Source organism: Thalassophryne amazonica, chromosome 5 (assembly GCF_902500255.1).
Source record: "Thalassophryne amazonica chromosome 5, fThaAma1.1, whole genome shotgun sequence".
Taxonomy (NCBI): Eukaryota; Metazoa; Chordata; class Actinopteri; order Batrachoidiformes; family Batrachoididae; genus Thalassophryne; species Thalassophryne amazonica.
Window position 1 is genome coordinate 121356408 of NC_047107.1, and position 19458 is coordinate 121375865.

General features: G+C 39.2%; 1 protein-coding gene across 1 annotated transcript; it reads left to right on the top strand.

The window, feature by feature from the left end:
* The first annotated feature begins 466 nt into the window (after positions 1-466).
* On the top strand, positions 467-18525 carry smarcb1a (SWI/SNF related, matrix associated, actin dependent regulator of chromatin, subfamily b, member 1a). The gene is made up of 9 exons (XM_034171220.1): positions 467-595; positions 4719-4830; positions 5153-5282; positions 5712-5849; positions 6013-6140; positions 6234-6400; positions 6558-6748; positions 16747-16878; positions 18093-18525. The coding sequence occupies exons 1-9, from the start codon at positions 512-514 to the stop codon at positions 18130-18132; spliced, it is 1122 nt and encodes a 373-aa protein (XP_034027111.1). The 5' UTR covers positions 467-511; the 3' UTR covers positions 18133-18525.
* Positions 18526-19458: the final 933 nt, after the last annotated feature.

Consider the following 19458-nt stretch of genomic DNA (forward strand, 5'->3'; position numbering starts at 1 on the left):
GTATGAGTTTTATTTTGTGCTAAATAAACAAATCAAATCAAATAATTAATTTATGGTTTGTCCACAAAATGTCAGAAATGGTAAATAAAATAGTAAATTTTGCGAGAGCACAAAGAGATGCTTTGTTTAACCAGCAGTCCAAAATTCAAAGATTTAATTTTTAAGCAACAAGCTAAAAAAGTAGTTTCTTCATTTTGGCCTCCTTAAATATTAGTCTCATAATCTCTCCCTGTAAGTATGGAGACGGAATTAAAATCGATCCAATAACCGTGTTATTCAGGAGATATGTAAGCGTGCAATTCTCTCCACTTTCCTGCCCTCCAATGCTCCACCTCCAAACACTTGGTGGCAGTAATGCACTGTTTAGGTTTACAAACCGCCAATGAACTCGATAGAAGAAGAACAAACCGATCCAATGATTGGCTGCCTGGCGTTGCGTCATTGCTCAGCCATTGGACGGGTTTTCTATTTTGCGCACGCGCAGTAGCATTTAGCACTGTTGCTTTTCGCTATGGCGCTTAGCAAAACGTTTGGACAAAAACCTGTGAAATTCCAGCTGGAAGAAGATGGAGATTTTTACATGATCGGCTCCGAGGTTTGTTTTCGTCTTTCTATCAAAAAGTTATTTTGTGCCTATTTCGCTTGTTTCGTGTTGCTTTATTGTCTCCTATCTGTCATGGTTTTGTTCGGAGGTTCTAGGCTAACAATGCTAACAGACTCATTCATTTATTTCAAGTTAATTTAAACATTTTAAAAAGAGGATGAAGCCCGTTGTGGTTATTCAATATCACAGCAAAGTTTGACTTTAAAATAGTTTATCACACTGGTTTATCTTATTATTTTTTGTCAGAGTTAGCTTTGCTAATATTAAAAGCTAGCTAGGAAGGTACAAAGCGAGTTGAAATTTATATTTTCACATGATTCATGTCATAAGTAATCTTCAGGATTTTCTCAAGAAGACGTGAAATCCCAGATATACTTTGGCAGAAGCCCCATAGGGAACTCGTGCATAGATTTTGACCTGTTTTCTTGTCTAAATTGCCTGTTCCTGTGCTGATGGTGCTCCAGAAGCCTGTGACTCCTTCAGAGGTGTCGTGGTGGCTTTCCTCACAAGTCTCCTCCTTTCTTGATCAGTCATCATTTGAGACAGATTTACTGTACTGAAGAGTACTGTTTGTGATCTAAATCAAGTTCAAGACATGTTCATTGATGTTGAAAATGTTCTTATGTCCATCCACTGAATTGTCTTAAGAAAAACTAGCTGTAAAAGCGATTGTTTACTTCTGAAAATGGAAGCACGTATTAAATTTGATATTTTTTTGTCAAACTTTATGAATTTAGGCTGGAAGTCTAAACTTCGAGCACTTCTTAATTGCTTCATTTTAACTCTGTTATAGTGGAGTACAGAATTTAAAAGGCAGTTGTTATTGATACAGTGCTGTGAGCAAACCACAAATTGCTAATATTATGCCACCCAGTGTTACAACCCCAATTCCAATGAAGTTGGGACGTTGTGTGAAATGTAAATAAAAACAGAATACAATAATTTGAAAATCCTCTTCAACCTGTATTCATTTGAATACACCACAAAGACAAGATATTAAATGTTCAAACTGATCAACTTTATTGTTGTTGTGCAAACATTTGCTCATTTTGAAATGGGTGCCTGCAACCCGTTTCAAAAAAGCTGGGACAGTGGTATGTTTACCACTGTGTTACATCACCTTTCTTTCTAACAACACTCAATAAGCATTTGGGAACTGAGGACACTAATTGTTGAAGCTTTGTAGGTGGAATTCTTTCCCATTCTTGCTTAATGTACGATTTCAGTTGTTCAACAGTCCAGGGTCTCTGTTGTTGTATTTTACGCTTCATAATGCACCACACATTTTCAATGGCCGACAGGTCTGGACTGCAGACAGGCCAGTCTAGTAACCGCACTGTTTTACTAAGAAGCCACGCTGTTGTAACACGTGCAGAATGTGTCTTGGCATTGTCTTGCTGAAATAAGCAGGGACATCCCTGAAAAAGACGTTGCTTGGATGGCAGCATGTGCTGCTCCAAAACCTGGATGTACCTTTCAGCATTAATGGTGCCATCACAGATGTGTAAGTTGTTCATGCCATGGGCACTAACACACCCCCATACCATCACAGATGCTGGCTTTTGAACTTTGCACTGGTAGCAATCTGGATGGTCTCTTTCCTCTTTTGTCCGGAGGACATGACATCCATGATTTCCAAAAACAATTTGAAACGTGGACTCATCAGACCACAGCACACTTTCCCACTTTGCGTCTGTTGATTTCAAATGAGCTCGGGTCCAGAGAAGGTGGTGGAGTTTCTGGATGTTGTTGATGTATGATTTTCGCTTTGCATGGTAGAGTTTTAATCAACTCAATCAATCAACTTTTTTTTTATATAGCGCCAAATCACAACAAACAGTTGCCCCAAGGCGCTCTATATTGTAAGGCAAGGCCATACAATAATTATGAAAAACCCCAATGGTCAAAACGACCCCCTATGAGCAAGCACTTGGCTACAGTGGGAAACTTGCACTTGTAGATGTAATGATGAACTGTGTTAACTGACAATGGTTTTCTGAAGTGTTCCTGAGCCCATGCGGTAAGATCCTTTACAAAATGATGTCTGTTTTTAATGCAGTGCCGCCTGAGGGATAGAAGGTCACGGGCATTCAATGTTGGTTTTCGGCCTTGTCACTTACATGTACAAAGTTCTCCAGATTGTCTGAATATTCTAAGTTTAATTTATGGACTGTAGATGATGGAATCCCTAAATGCCTTGCAATTGAATGTTGAGAAACATTGTTCTTAAACTGTTGAACTATTTTTTTTCACACAGTTCACAAAGTGGTGATCCTCACCTCATCTTTGCTTGTGAGCTGCTGAGCCTTTTGTGGATGCGCTTTTTATACCCAATCATGACGATCAGAATTAGTGTCCTCAGTTCCCAAATGCTTATTGGGTGTTGTTAGAAGGTGAAAGTGATGTAACACAGTGGTAAACATACCACTGTCCCAGCTTTTCTGAAATGTGTTTCAGGCATCTATTTCAAAATGAGAAAATATTTGCACAAAAACAATAAAGTTTATCAGTTTGAACATTAAATATCTTGTCTTTGTGGTGTATTCAACTGAACATAGGTTGAAAAGGATTTGCAAATCAATGTATTCTGTTTTTATTTACATTTCACACAACGTCCCAACTTCATTTGAATTGGGGTTGTATTTAAACTTCCCAACATCACCGTTTATGGACAGTCGTAACCCTAACCTTCAGGCTACAGCTTGACAAAAAGGAGCCAATTTTTTGACCCTATTTTATGCAAACCAAATGGAACGGTTTCATTTACAATGAGACAATTTTGTAATATCGGGACAACAAATTTCTAACGATTTAAGGTGAGAAGTTGTATTTAGTCTTCATTTATATATACGTATTTAGTTACCGATCCCTGAGTTATATTGCCTCAGTGGCCAAGCTTGCAACCTTTTTGAGTGGATTTAGTTTTTCTAGATTTTTGGGATGGGGGGGGTGTTGGATCTCTAAGGCTCAGTCCTAAAGAAATTCTACATGGGGTTTCCTATTATCCAGTTGTTACGAGTGACGTAATGCATCATGTGATTTTCAACTTCCGGCTCCAAACAAAAGAGGCGTGCTGTCATTGAGAACTGCACTTAAATGCTCTGATCAGGCTGCACTTAAACTGTTGCACACTGACAACAGCATTAACATCGCAACATAAAACTCTTTGTATATTGTGTCTAAATCTCTCGATATATTAACTGGGTTTTTAGACGTTGTTACTGCGTTTGTTTTATGTAAAAATGCCAGATGCTCAAGTCGTTTCTCCGTTATTTTCAGTGGGTGTTGCCATGAGTTGCGATCGCTTCCTGTTCATGTCATTAGGGGGGAAAGTGAAGTTTGCACTTTAATGTCCTGTTTATTGTAATAAATATTTTTTTATTAACAAACAGACATGTATATTTTACCTGTGCATAATAAAATACGAGTATATAAAGTAAAAGAAAAAAGTTTTATTAAGTGTTCTTACCTTAGAAACAGACAAATGCGGTTAACGGAGGTGGAGGCGGAGAAGGGAGGGACAGAGGTTTGCGCACACTATGAACATAAACTAAACTTAAACTGTAGATCCTTAAAAGGATCAAACAGATGTAACTTTAATTGTAAACTTGCAGGTCTTTGGACCTGGAAACAGATTTATCACGTCATCTGTTATGTCAGAGCTTAACAACGGGATAGTTCAATGCATGCATGATGCCACATTGTTAATGTCCATCTTCTTGGAACCATCATGGATCATGATGACCCTCTGTCTCTCAATAATTCCAGCTATTTCTATTGGATACTACCCAAAGTGCTGGAATGCCTTACCATATCAAATACCACTTGAAATTAAAAAGAAAAGGAGGGGGGAAAAGTTGCTATCCAAATACTTATGGACCTTAATCTCTGTTGTTGCTTTGTTGTCTTGTCAGCTGATGTAATGGTCCCTTGTGTGTAATATCCTTTGTGTATTGTGTTGTGAGACTTGATTGTCTAAATTTATCCCTGTAATTCCAGTTTTCTTTGTAGTTTTCACTGGGTCTTCACTGCCCGTATTTCACAGCTGAAACAACTGGTGGAACCGTTTTTATTTTTTTGATTGTTTCTTGTTTCCACATCTTTGTATCTTCAGGTTGGAAATTACCTGCGTATGTTCAGAGGTTCTCTGTATAAGAGATACCCATCATTATGGAGAAAACTGGCATCAGTAGAAGAACGGAAAAAAATTGTGGAGTCGTCGCACGGTCAGTAGCGCAGTCAGAGATCTGCAGCTGAGAGGTGATACAATAATATCTGCATGTTCACTCATTTCTGCTGCCCTAATGTGACGGTATTTGGTTTCTAAATTCTTTTCACTGCAAGGTTTGTTTTTCTGTCAGAAGAAACTTCACTGTGGCAGAAATGAACGAGTCAAAAAATTAAAAGATTACTTTAAATTCAGAGGGTGCACAAACTGGCTACTGGTGTTTTTTGACTTTCTTCTATTGTAAAGTCATCTGCTGAAGATGGAGGATTTCTTGCGTCTGTGGAGCTTTGAAGGTTGTCGGATTTTGTCTTGGTGTTCAGATCACGGCTACACTCAGCTGGCCACCAGTGTGACGCTGCTGAAGGCTTCTGAGGTGGAGGAGATCCTTGAAGGGAATGATGAGAAGTACAAAGCCGTGTCCATCAGCACTGAGCCGCCCGCCTACCTCAGGTAGGAGTGTTGGACTGTTTTCTACGCTGTGAGAACGTGACACCATTGAGGCTTTTATGTTGTTGTTGTCACAGCTGCACTCAGGTCTGAAAACCTGACAAACACATAAATACAAGCAGCTATGCTCCGATACGAACATTTACACTGAGTGGTTGTTTGAGGAAATATGAATTTATCTCAGCTCTTCTGGTGCGCAGTAAGTGTCAGCCGGCTCCTGTCACTTTTCCAAAACCACAGGCTAAAACCTCCATCTGGACTTTTTGTATTTAATGGCTGGATGGAGGTCGAGCAGCAGTTTAGTTTTGATCAGAGGTTGTGATTATGTTCCTCCTCCTGCTAATGACTCAGAACTCTGTTGGTGAAATTAAAACCTTGTCATCAGTACGGCAGTTTGAAGTGCTTTTGGTTTTTGGGGGGGGTGGTCACTAGGGAACAGAAGGCAAAGAGGAACAGCCAGTGGGTTCCCACTCTGCCCAACAGCTCGCATCACCTGGACGCTGTGCCGTGCTCCACAACCATCAACCGCAGCCGCTTGGGCCGCGACAAGAAGAGGACCTTTCCGCTGTGGTGAGCACAGGGTAGCCCTTCATCTGATTTAAGAAGAAATAACATTAATAAGCAGATCTGACTTGCACAGTATGTGAGGAGAACTAGTCTTTTGTGTTGGCTTGCATCAGAAAACCTTAATGCTGACTGTACTGGAAAATATTTATCTTTGTTTCTTTCCCAGCTTTGATGACCACGACCCGGCAGTAATCCATGAAAATGCCATGCAGGCTGAAGTGTTGGTTCCAATTCGTCTGGACATGGAGATCGAGGGACAAAAGCTCAGAGATGCTTTCACCTGGAACATGAACGGTAACATGTAGCATCAGGTTTAGGCTGATGGCGCTGAAGAGCCTTCAGTCTCAGAATCCGGTGGTGATTTCCCCTCCTTTTTGAAAACTCCAGAGAAGCTCATGACACCTGAGATGTTCGCTGAGATCCTGTGTGACGACCTGGACCTCAACCCACTCGCCTTCGTCCCTGCCATCGCCTCTGCCATACGCCAGCAGATTGAGTCTTATCCCACAGACAGCCTCCTGGAGGATCAGACGGACCAAAGGGTTATCATCAAGGTGACGCTTCAAAATACAGCGTGGAGCCGATACCAGTGACGTGACTATTTACGTGTTGAAGATCGTTGGTGCAACAATCCAACACTGTTTAAATAGGTTAGAGTTTAAACATTTCCAAATAGCCATGTTTTCCTCACTGTTGATGTCTTCTCTCCAGCTGAACATCCACGTTGGGAACATCTCTCTGGTGGACCAGTTTGAGTGGGACATGTCTGAGAGGGAGAACTCCCCAGAGAAGTTTGCCCTGAAGCTGTGCTCCGAGCTGGGCCTGGGCGGCGAGTTTGTCACCACTATCGCGTACAGCATTCGGGGCCAGCTGAGCTGGCACCAGAGGACGTACGCCTTCAGGTGAGATCACACCACTCACAATGTTTGTCTCATCCAAGCTCCATCTTCTGATGTTTAATTAGTGTTTGGCCTGTACAATCAATGCTGCAGGATTCAGCGCGCAGTTAAAACTGATTTATGTGACTGCATTTTATCCATTTTTAGTTGTGCATGGTGTGTGCGCATTGCAATGTGGGTACCGTAAAAGTTCACAACAGGAGAAATGCATTTGAGACACTCTGATCAGGCTCCACACGGACAACAGCATTAAACCCTTTGCATATTGTGTCTAAAACTTTTGTGAATATATTCTCTGGGTTTATAGACGTAATTATTGTTTGTTTTATGTAAAAATGCCAGAAGAAACTGTTTGCTTCTCCATTATTTTCAATTGGAACCATTGTGAGCTGCAATCGCTTCCTGTTTGCTCTATAACGTCCTGCTTGTCCTTTACAACACTGTCTGTCCTCTTTGTTCCAGAGTAATTAATAAATATATATATATATATATATATATGATGTCTGAAATTCGGTTTGTGTTTATTAAATTTCAAATCAAATCAATTTCATTTATATAGCGCCAAATCACAACAAACAGTTGCCCCAAGGCGCTTCATATTGCAAGGCAAAGCCATACAATAATTACAGAAAAACCCCAACTGTCAAAACGACCCCCTGTGAGCAAGCACTTGGCGACAGTGGGAAGGAAAAACTCCCTTTTAACAGGAAGAAACCTCCAGCAGAACCAGGCTCAGGGAAGGGCAGTCTTCTGCTGGGACTGGTTGGGGCTGAGGGAGAGAACCAGGAAAATGACATGCTGTGGAGGGGAGCAGAGATCAATCACTAATGATTAAATGCAGAGTGGTGCATACAGAGCAAAAAGAGAAAGAAACACTCAGTGCATCATGGGAACCCCCCAGCAGTCTAAGTCTATAGCAGCATAACTAAGGGATGGTTCAGGGTCACCTGATCCAGCCCTAACTATAAGCTTTAGCAAAAAGGAAAGTTTTAAGCCTAATCTTAAAAGTAGAGAGGGTGTCTGTCTCCCTGATCCGAATTGGGAGCTGGTTCCACAGGAGAGGAGCCTGAAAGCTGAAGGCTCTGCCTCCCATTCTACTCTTACAAACCCTAGGAACTACAAGTAAGCCTGCAGTCTGAGAGCGAAGTGCTCTATTGGGGTGATATGGTACTATGAGGTCCCTAAGATAAGATGGGACCTGATTATTCAAAACCTTATAAGTAAGAAGAAGAATTTTAAATTCTATTCTAGAATTAACAGGAAGCCAATGAAGAGAGGCCAATATGGGTGAGATATGCTCTCTCCTAGTCCCCGTTAGTACGCTAGCTGCAGCATTTTGAATTAACTGAAGGCTTTTCAGGGAACTTTTAGGACAACCTGATAATAATGAATTACAATAGTCCAGCCTAGAGGAAATAAATGCATGAATTAGTTTTTCAGCATCACTCTGAGACAAGACCTTTCTAATTTTAGAGATATTGCGTAAATGCAAAAAAGCAGTCAAGCAATGCTGTCTAATAATACTGCCTAAGGGAAGCATGTATAAAGTGAACAAAATTGGTCCTAGCACAGAACCTTGTGGAACTCCATAATTAACCTTAGTCTGTGAAGAAGATTCCCCATTTACATGAACGAATTGTAATCTATTAGATAAATATGATTCAAACCACCGCAGCGCAGTGCCTTTAATACCTATGGCATGCTCTAATCTCTGTAATAAAATTTTATGGTCAACAGTATCAAAAGGAGCACTGAGGTCTAACAGAACAAGCACAGAGATGAGTCCACTGTCTGAGGCCATAAGAAGATCATTTGTAACCTTCACTATTGCTGTTTCTGTACTATGATGAATTCTAAACCCTGACTGAAACTCTTCAAATAGACCATTCCTCTGTAGATGATCAGTTAGCTGTTTTACAACTACCCTTTCAAGAATTTTTGAGAGAAAAGGAAGGTTGGAGATTGGCCTATAATTAGCTAAGATAGCTGGGTCAAGTGATGGCTTTTTAAGTAATGGTTTAATTACTGCCACCTTAAAAGCCTGTGGTACATAGCCAACTAATAGACAGATTGATCATATTTAAGATCGACGCATTAATTAATGGTAGGGCTTCCTTGAGCAGCCTGGTAGGAATGGGGTCTAATAGACATGTTGATGGTTTGGAGGAAGTAACTAATGAAAATAACTCAGACAGAACAATCGGAGAGAAAGAGTCTAACCAAATACCGGCATCACTGAAAGCAGCCAAAGAGAACGATATGTCTTTGGGATGGTTATGAGTAATTTTTTCTCTAATAGTTAAAATTTTATTAGCAAAGAAAGTCATGAAGTCATTACTAGTTAAAGTTAAAGGAATACTCGGCTCAATAGAGCTCTGACTCTTTGTCAGCCTGGCTACAGTGCTGAAAAGAAACCTGGGGTTGTTCTTATTTTCTTCAATTAGTGATGAGTAGTAAGATGTCCTAGCTTTACGGAGGGCTTTTTTATAGAGCAACAGACTCTTTTTCCAGGCTAAGTGAAGATCTTCTAAATTAGTGAGATGCCATTTCCTCTCCAACTTACGGGTTATCTGCTTTAAGCTGCGAGTTTGTGAGTTATACCACGGAGTCAGGCACTTCTGATTTAAGGATCTCTTTTTCAGAGGAGCTACAGCATCCAAAGTTGTCCTCAATGAGGATATAAAACTATTGACGAGATAATCTATCTCACTCAGAGTTTAGGTAGCTACTCTGCCCGTTGTTGTTATATGGCATTGGAGAACATAAAGAAGGAATCATATCCTTAAACCTAGTTACAGCGCTTTCTGAAAGACTTCTACTGTAATGAAACTTATTCCCCACTACTGGAGTAAATGTAAATGTTATTAAGAAATGATCAGACAGAAGGGGGTTTTCAGGGAATACTGTTAAGTCTTCAATTTCCATACCATAAGTCAGAAGAAGATCTAAGATATGATTAAAGTGGTGGGTGGACTCATTTACATTTTGAGCAAAGCAAGTCGAGTCTAACAATAGATTAAATGCAGTGTTGAGGCTGTCATTCTCAGCATCTGTGTGGATGTTAAAATCGCCCACTATAATTATCTTATCTGAGCTAAGCACTAAGTCAGACAAAAGGTCCGAAAATTCACAGAGAAACTCACAGTAACGACCAGGAGGACGATAGATAACAACAAATAAAACTGGTTTTTGGGACTTCCAATTTGGATGGACAAGACTAAGAGTCAAGCTTTGGGTTGTTGATTAATTAATAAGCTGGAATGGAAGATTGCTGCTAATCCTCCGCCCCGGCCCGTGCTACGAGCATTCTGACAGTTAGTGTGACTCGGGGGTGTTGACTCATTTAAACTAACATATTCATCCTGCTGTAACCAGGTTTCTGTAAGGCAGAATAAATCAATATGTTGATCCATTATATGCACCCATGATGCACTGTTTTTCTCTTTTTGCTCTGTATGCACCACTCTGCATTTAATCATTAGTGATCGATCTCTGCTCCCCTCTACAGCATGTCTTTTTCCTGGTTCTCTCCCTCAGCCCCAACCAGTCCCAGCAGAAGACTGCCCCTCCCTGAGCCTGGTTCTGCTGGAGGTTTCTTCCTGTTAAAAAGGAGTTTTTCCTTCCCACTGTAGCCAAGTGCTTGCTCACAGGGGGTCGTTTTGACCGTTGGGGTTTTACATGAATGAATGAAAACTGTTTATTTCGAACATTTGATACAACAACAATTACAAGATAGATCAGTAAAGACAACAACAAAAAAGTTCCTACTGTGTACCCAACATGTCCGAAAAGGGGTAGGGTGAAGCATCAGCTTATTTATCCCTACCCCTTCTTCCCCACAACCAGTAATACCCTTTGCCACATATACACATAGATTCCTACACACCTAAACCGATACCAATATATATATATATACATACACACATCAACATACATACACATATACATATATACACATATATATACACAAACATAAATATACACCTACACATACCTACTTACATACAAAATACTATATATTTACAAGCCGAAGCAAAAAACAAAAACACCCTAACCCTCATTACCCTTCCTCCTCCCTATACCCAGAAAAAAACATATTTTTGTACCGCTGTTTGAACTGGTTTATGCTTGGACATTGCTTGAGCCCCACTCCCAATCTGTTCCACATCCTCACCCCACAGACAGAAATACAGAAACCTTTTAATGTTGTTCGTGCCCACTGATGCTTTAAATTAAATTTCCCCCTCAGACTGTAATCCCCATATCTGTTAAAAAACATATTTTTAATATTTGCTGGAAGTAAATTGTTTATTGCTTTATACACAATTTGTACTGTTTGAAAATGAACCAAGTCTGTGAATTTTAAGAATTTGGATTGTAAAAATAGTGGATTTGTATGATCTCTATAGCCAGTATTATGAATAATTCTTATAGCTCTTTTCTGCATTACTGATAGTGATTGTGTTGTACCTTTATAAGTATTACCCCATACCTCTGCACAGTACTGTAAATATGGTAAAACCAGTGAGCAGTAAAGAATGCGGAGTGAGTTGTGGTCCAGAATATGTTTCGCTTTGTTTAGAACTGAAATGCTTCTTGACAGTTTACTTTGTATATGTTTTATATGAGTCTTCCAGTTTATCTTATCATCTATTATCACCCCCAGAAACTTATTTTCATGTACCCTTTCAATATCTACCCCCTCGACTTGTAACTGAACCTGTATGTCTGTATTACAATAGCCAAATAACATGTATTTTGTTTTACTTAAGTTTAATGATAATTTGTTTCTGTCAAACCATATTTTCAATTTTCCCATTTCTATACTGATCCTCCTCAGTAACTCCTGTAAATCCCCCGCTGAACAAAAAGTGCTTGTGTCATCTGCAAATAATACTAATTTTAATATTTTGGAAACATTGACAATATCATTTATATAAATTAGAAACAGTTTTGGACCCAATACTGACCCCTGTGGGACGCCACAAGCATTGTCCAAGCATGATGATGTATATTCCCCCAACTTCACAAACTGTTTTCTGTTACTTAAGTAGCTTCTCACCCAGTGCAACACCAACCCCCTAATCCCATACTGTTTAAGTTTATTGATTAATATGTCATGATTAATTGTATCAAAAGCCTTTTTAAGGTCTATAAATATTCCAACTGAATGTAATTTGTGGTCTATGGCGTTTGTAATCTCCTCAACTGATTCTATGAATGCAAGTGATGTTGAACTATGTGCTCTGAATCCATATTGACTATCAGTAAGTAATTTATGTTTATTTATGAATTTGTCTAATCTATTATTGAATAACTTTTCTAATAATTTGGAAAATTGTGGAAGCAAAGAAACAGGTCTATAATTTGTGAAGTGGTGTCTATCCCCAGTCTTATACAGCGGCACAACCTTAGCTATTTTCATTTGATTGGGAAATTTACCGGTTTGAAATAAGTTACAGATGTATGTTAATGGTTCTACAATCCATTCAATGACCTGTTTTACCACCACCATATCAATTTCATTTAAATCGGTAGATGTTTTATATTTACAATTATTCACAATGTCTATAATTTCATTTCCATCCACTGCTGTGAGGAACATTGAACAGGGATTTCTTTCTATAAGATTATTATCCCAATCCTCAGATTGGGAATCGGGAATTTTTTCTGACAAGCTTGGTCCAATATTTACAAAAAAATTATTAAAACCGTTGACTACCTCATCCTTATTTTCCTTCTTGACATTATTATCAATGAAATACTGAGGGTAACTCTGTTTTTTATTACCATTTTTGATAATGCTATTTAATATATCCCATATTCCTTTAATATTGTTTTTGTTATTATATAATATGTTACTATAATATTCCTTCCTACATACCCGTATAATATTAGTTAATCTATTTTTGTATTTCTTATATCTATTTTCTGCCTCTTTAGTCTTTAGTTTTATGAATTCTCTATACAGTGTATTTTTCTTATTACATGCATTTCGTAACCCTTTCGTCATCCATGGTCGAGCTTTGATTTTTTGTTTTCTGTAGTCTTGTTTAATTGGACAATTTTTATCATATAATGATGTAAATATTTGTAAAAAAGTTTCATATGCACTGTCAACATCACTTTCACTGTATACCTTTTCCCAGTTTTGCTCCTGTAAATCCTTCTTTAGTGTGTTCATGTTTTCCTCTGTCCGCACTCGCCTGTATTTTATTTTCTCCTCTGGCTGATTCCGCCGATGGTTTCTATTATAAACGATGAAAACTGGTAGATGATCACTAATGTCATTGATTAATAATCCACTCACAGTGTTATTCTCAATATCATTGCTGAATATATTATCAATTAAGGTGGCACTATGGGATGTAATTCTGCTTGGCCTGGTGATTTTTGGATATAAACTCATACTGTACATTATACTGATAAATTCATCTGTTATTTTATGCTTATTTGGATTGAGCAGATCAATATTTAAGTCACCACAAATAAACACAGTTTTTTGATTAGTTTTTGAGAACATTTTTCCCATACAGTCAGTGAATGTTTCAATACTAGATCCTGGTGCTCTATATATACAGCTGACTAATACATTTTTGCTTTTTTCTTCACATATTTCAATAGTTATACATTCTAATAAGTTATCAATCACAGTTGTCATATTGTCTACTATTTTATAATCCATGTTCTTATCCACATACACAGCCACTCCTCCTCCACTCTTATTTTTTCTGTTTACACAATTAAATTCATATCCATCCAGTTCAAAATCCATTCCTTTATCTTCATTGATCCATGTTTCTGATATAGCAATTATGTTAAATATTTTTTTAAACTGACTTAAATATTCTTTAATGTTGTTAAAGTTTGCATATAGACTTCTGCTGTTGAAATGGATTATTGATAATTTCTTATCCGTTTTAATGATCCAATTAAACTGTTCATCTGTATAATAGCAACAACTGTCATTGATATTTGCGAAGAAATTATTGTCCGGGTCTATATTGTGCTCCAAGTCCAGTACATTGTGGTCTGTGTATTTAAATGTTCTCAGTTCTACTTTTCCATGATCAGCAATCCTTTGAGTTATATCCTTCTTGTCTCCAGATGTAGATGAATAGGTAGTAGATGAATAGGTTCCTCTGGTCTGTGTCATGGTGTTGTGATGTGTTTGTGTCCTCATACCTTATTGGTCATATTTGTCTAGATCCTCGCTTTAAGAAACACTATTGTTCATATTTATTGTATGGCCTTGCCTTACAATATAAAGCGCCTTGGGGCAACTGTTTGTTGTGATTTGGCACTATATAAAAAAAAATTGATTGATTGATTGATCCATTATTATATCATTTACTAACAGGGACTTAGAAGAGAGAGATCTAATGTTTAATAGACCACATTTAACTGTTTTAGTCTGTGGTGCAGTTGAAGGTGCTATATTATTTTTTGTTTTTGAATTTTTATGCTTAAATAGATTTTTACTGGTTGTTGAGGGGATGGCAGGGGAAAGAAGCTGCAGAGAGGTGTGTAAGACTACAACTCTGTTTCCTGGTCCCAACCCTGGATAGTCACGGTTTGGAGGATTTAAGAAAATTGGCCAGATTTCTAGAAATGAGAGCTGCTCCATCCAAAGTGGGATGGATGCCGTCTCTCCTAACAAGACCAGGTTTTCCCCAGAAGCTTTGCCAATTATCTATGAAGCCCACCTCATTTTTTGGACACCACTCAGACAGCCAGCAATTCAAGGAGAACATGCGGCTAAACATGTCACTCCCGGTCCGATTGGGGAGGGGCCCAGAGAAAACTACAGAGTCCGACATTGTTTTTGCAATCATCATGGGGGGAGGTGATAGTGTTTTACTCTGTAATCATGATTGTCACTGAGTTTTAAAAATGTCTATCGCAAAGTGTTTTTTTTTTTTTTAATGACATTGTGCAAGTTTTATAAGACCGCGGCAGTCCGCGGACACCTCAGAGGAAAAAAAAAAAAAGCCTGGCTGTTGTGACAGTTGTCGTAAAGCGAGACTGGTTGGTTGCTGCGGCGACGCTGTCTCCTGCACGAAGCTTTAGCTAAATGTAGCATGTGGATATCGCAAACCTTTAGAGCGCTAAAGTTTTTAAAAGAAGACTTGTGCAGCATGTCTCTGTCACGGACTGACGTCGGACAGAGAGAAGATGGCGAGAAAGATAGTTTGAAAAAGTCTGATAAGGACAAGAATCCGTGGAATTGTCACTGGCTTCATCAACACACCTGAAAGATAAAAGAAACGGGAAAAGTGAACTGTGCCCTCTCAGGAAACACGGTAAGAATTTTTCTCTCTCTGGAAAATAAACATTGGAGGATTTTAGAAAAGATTGTGACTTTTTTCATTAATCTAGTCTTTCTTTCATTGGGAAAAAGACTGGCTTTGAATGGATTTAGGCTGCATGAATTTACACAATGTAAATGAGTTTTTATTAATGTAGATGTTTTTCATGGGAAAAGACAGTGGCTTTGAGTGGATTTACAGGAATTTACACAAGAATATGTGGCTTTTTTACTATAAGGTATGTTAATCAAGGTATGTCAAGCAATACATTTCTGTATAAAATAAATTCAGGTTCAGATTCTTAGAGGTGTTTTGGGCTCAGACTGAGATGGATAATTTAAACAAATTTAACATTTTATTGTTGTGCATTATTGAATGAATAATAGCAATTGAGTGGCTTCAGTATTATGGTATGATATTATGATGTGATATCTCTTTACCTCGTCTGAAAGCAGTTAGGAAGTTATTTATAACATTTTAGTTGAGAGTTATGATTTTTAATTGCCTAGTCTTTGAGCCCAATCACAAACAAACTAAATAGTTTTCCTGAAGATTTAGCTATATTTGTATTCTGTACATGCTCCTACAGGATGCACAACATGCATTCAAAAGCCACATGTTGTGCCATACTGCATGAGATCACAAAAGAAATTTAACAGCTGTTTCAGGTCCAAATTTAGTCCAAAGAATGCACCAGAATGCACCACAGGGCACTTGTATTCTCAAAATTTTCCCCTTAGACCTCCCCTTAGCTTTCCAAACACCTATAGCATTCAGGGTAACTTTTGCTGTCTTGAATATTATAGATCAATCAATCAATCAATTTTATTTATATAGCACCAAATCACAACAAACAGTTGCCCCAAGGCAGATGAATCACATTGCTGTCTTTTTTTTTTTTCTCCTAAGCATCCATGTGTACTGGAGATGATACTGAAAGTTATTGGTTATCTGTATCTTCTGATAATTTTTTGGTTGGTTTATCGGTTTAACTTCATAAAAGATAACTTTCCAGTTAGCTGATTAGCTGTTATCGACGCGTTGGTTAGCTGTACCCACCACTGGTTCTTAAGCTTATTCGTATACATGTAGTTCAAAGTTTGCCCATTTTGTGAATTCCAACCACAAACGTGGCAGTAACATTCATGCCTCTGGGTCCTCAGCCTTTGAGATTGAGAGGTGCCTGGGACAAGCTTATGGAGTCATGATGTTGCTGGACAGAGGTGTTTAGCGATGTCTATATTTTTGCAGGCGAACAAAGGTCCAACTCTTTAGGGTCCTGGTGCTGCCTGTCTTGCTGTATGGTTGTGAGAATTGGACACGAACCAGTGACCTAAAGAGATGACTGAATGTCTTTGGTATTAGGCGTTTTTGAAGGATTCTTGGTACCGAAGGGTTCCTTGCTTGATTGACTTTGTATCCACTGGGCACTTACTGAGACTAAGATAAGGATTATCTCTTGCTTTGTGACGGAACATCAGCTGTGACGTTTGGCCATGTGGCTTGTTTCTCTGCGTGATCCAGCACTTGATTGCGGCAGATAGGTGGTTATTTTAGGGATGTGGTAATAGACCGGTTGTCTGCCTGGGTGGTTCCGCACTTTTTGTTTTTTTGTCAATTTTAAGTAATAATAATAATATGTAAATGGCCCACACCTGATTTATGGTTGTATGTGTTTTTGGTGTTCTGCAGTGAGAACCCATTGCCCACAGTGGAGATTGCCATTAGAAATACAGGTGATGCTGACCAGTGGTGCCCCCTGCTGGAGACCCTGACAGATGCTGAGATGGAGAAGAAGATCAGAGATCAGGACAGAAACACAAGGTGGGTTGTGCTAAAGTTGCCGGCCTGGGATACTCAAATCATTCTAGGAAACTGAGAGTGTGTCTGGAAAGTATTCACAGCGCTTCACTTTTCACACATTTTGTTACAGCCTTATTCCAAAATGGAGTAAATTCATTTTTTACCACCAAAATTCTACTCATAACACCCCATAATCACAATGTGTTAAGTTTTTAGATTTTTTTGAAAATTTATTAAAAAGAGAGACTTTTCCATGAAATTCAAAATTGAGCTCATATGCATCCTGTTTCCACTGGTCATCCTTGAGATGTTTGTGCAGCTTAATTGGAGTCCACCTGTGGTAAATTCAGTTGATTGGACATGATTTGGAAAGACACACACCTGTCTACATATAAGGTCCCACAGTTGACAATCAGAGCACAAACCAAGCATGAAGTCAAAGGAACTGACTGTAGACCTCAGAGACAGGACTGTCTGGAGGCACAAATCTGGGGAAGGGAACAGAAACATTTCTGCTGCTTTGAAGGTCCCACTGAGCACAGTGGCCTTCATCATCCATAAATGGAAGAAGTTCAGATCCACCAGGACTCTTCCTAGAGCTGGCCGCCTGTCTAAACTGAGTGATCAGGGTAGAAGGACCTTAGTCAGGGAGGTGACCAGGAACCTGATGGTCACTCTGTCAGAGCTCCAGCATTGCCCTGTGGAGAGAGGAGAACCTTCCAGAAGGACAACCATCTCTCCAGCAATCCACCAATCAAACCTGTATGGTAGAGTGAAGCATGGTGGTGGCAGCATCATGCTGTGGGGATGTTTTTCAGCAGCAGGGACTGGTAGACTGGCAGGGTCTGGTAGACTAGTCAGGATTGAGGGCCCCTTCACACACAGTGCAAATATGTACAACTCAGGGCAACTCCCGTCGGAACAGCTTGTATGAGCACACCACGAAACATTGCACCGACGGATAGGCGTACACGATGTCGGTGCAGCAGTTTGTGCACGAGGGAACACATTGCCAGCAGCTGTGTGATGTGGTTACACATCTGCTGTGAAGAAAAAAAAAATATACAAAACACATCACCCACGGGATTCAATCCCAGGCTTTCCAAAAGCTCTGATTGCCAGTAGAAACTTTACCACTGAGCTACCATCAATTCTACCTTCAATTCTTTTGTTTGGGTTTTTGCTTCTTCGTTTTGAATCATTGTTGCTGAAGCTCTGCTTTGTTTACTTCACAGGCGAATGAGGCGACTGGCCAATACGGCACCTGCGTGGTAGCTGAAGTATCACTGCTGCCCCCTTTGTCTGATTGAGGTACAGTCTGTTTTCAGCAGCAGCGGCGGCGATGTTTATCTCCTTGAGTCAGTCGTTTGCTGTGACTGGACACATCCTCACTCCATCGTACACCTCGAGATTATTATTATTATTTTTTTAACTTAATGTAATTATTATTGATGTTTTCTGCGACATGGCGATTAGATAAGAACATCCCTCCTGTGTTTGTTTAATTTCCAAGATGGTGAAGAAGCTGCTCTCTCACTCTGACCACTGACTCTTGACCCGACCACACAGAGAAAAACAACACTTCAAATAATATATTATGTTCTATTTGTTGTCTTTTTGTACAATTTATTAATTCTTACTAAATAAAAAAAATGTGAATAAGCTCAATTTGCCTTCTGGTCATATTGTTTCATTTTTAAAAAATGTTTAGTATTTTTCCAGTAATTAGTTTCACCTCACAGTTTACTGATGTTATCTTATAAAAAGTAAATCAACTCTGATTATATTCAGCAATTCAAAAAGGACACAATTTTCTTATTTATTTGTACATTTAAGCTAGAATTTTTGTCTCAAACATCTTCATTTCACATGGTGGTAAAACAAAAAGAGACACTTTGTATTTGCAGCACACACATCTGACACGTTTGACTCTGAAATATTAAAATATTACAGGTGGAAATGGCACGAAATCAGAATGCATTGGAACTTGACTCTTGCTTGATGGAAAACTAAAGCTTTTCTACAGAACACAGTACTTTCAGAATAAAAGCCTTTTGTTATGGTGAAGCATGTTGGTACTGTGGCATCCAGATATTAGAGGACAGTTTGCCATCTAACACCTGTACTTAAAACTGTCCGTGACACGCGGCACGTCTACAGCAACGACTATAAACCTGCCAGAGGAGCCCAGAGGAGCATCTGTGGTAAACGGGCCCCTGATCGCATTAACCTGTAATGTCAACATGAGCGTCTGGCTAAGAAGTGCTGAGCATCATCAAAAACAAATGAGTGGATTCCAGATTTGAGCCACAACAGCTCTGAATTACAGCTGTGCAGGAAGTGACGTTTAAACAGTCTGTCACCGGGGTTGCTCCAGAAGATATGGTACTACGGTTTTTACTTCCGGGGGCGCGGCCTGCTGCTGACCCTGCGCTCACTGTTTGTTTCACTGTTTGTCTGTTGGCGTTATTAAATTTGTTTTAACGTAATTTTTTTTTTAAGCAGTTCATTGGTTTAATGTGGATGTGACCTGTCGGAACTTCACTGCACTTTGCACTTTGGACCTTATCGTCGCAATGAAAATCGCACTGCTGTGGATCA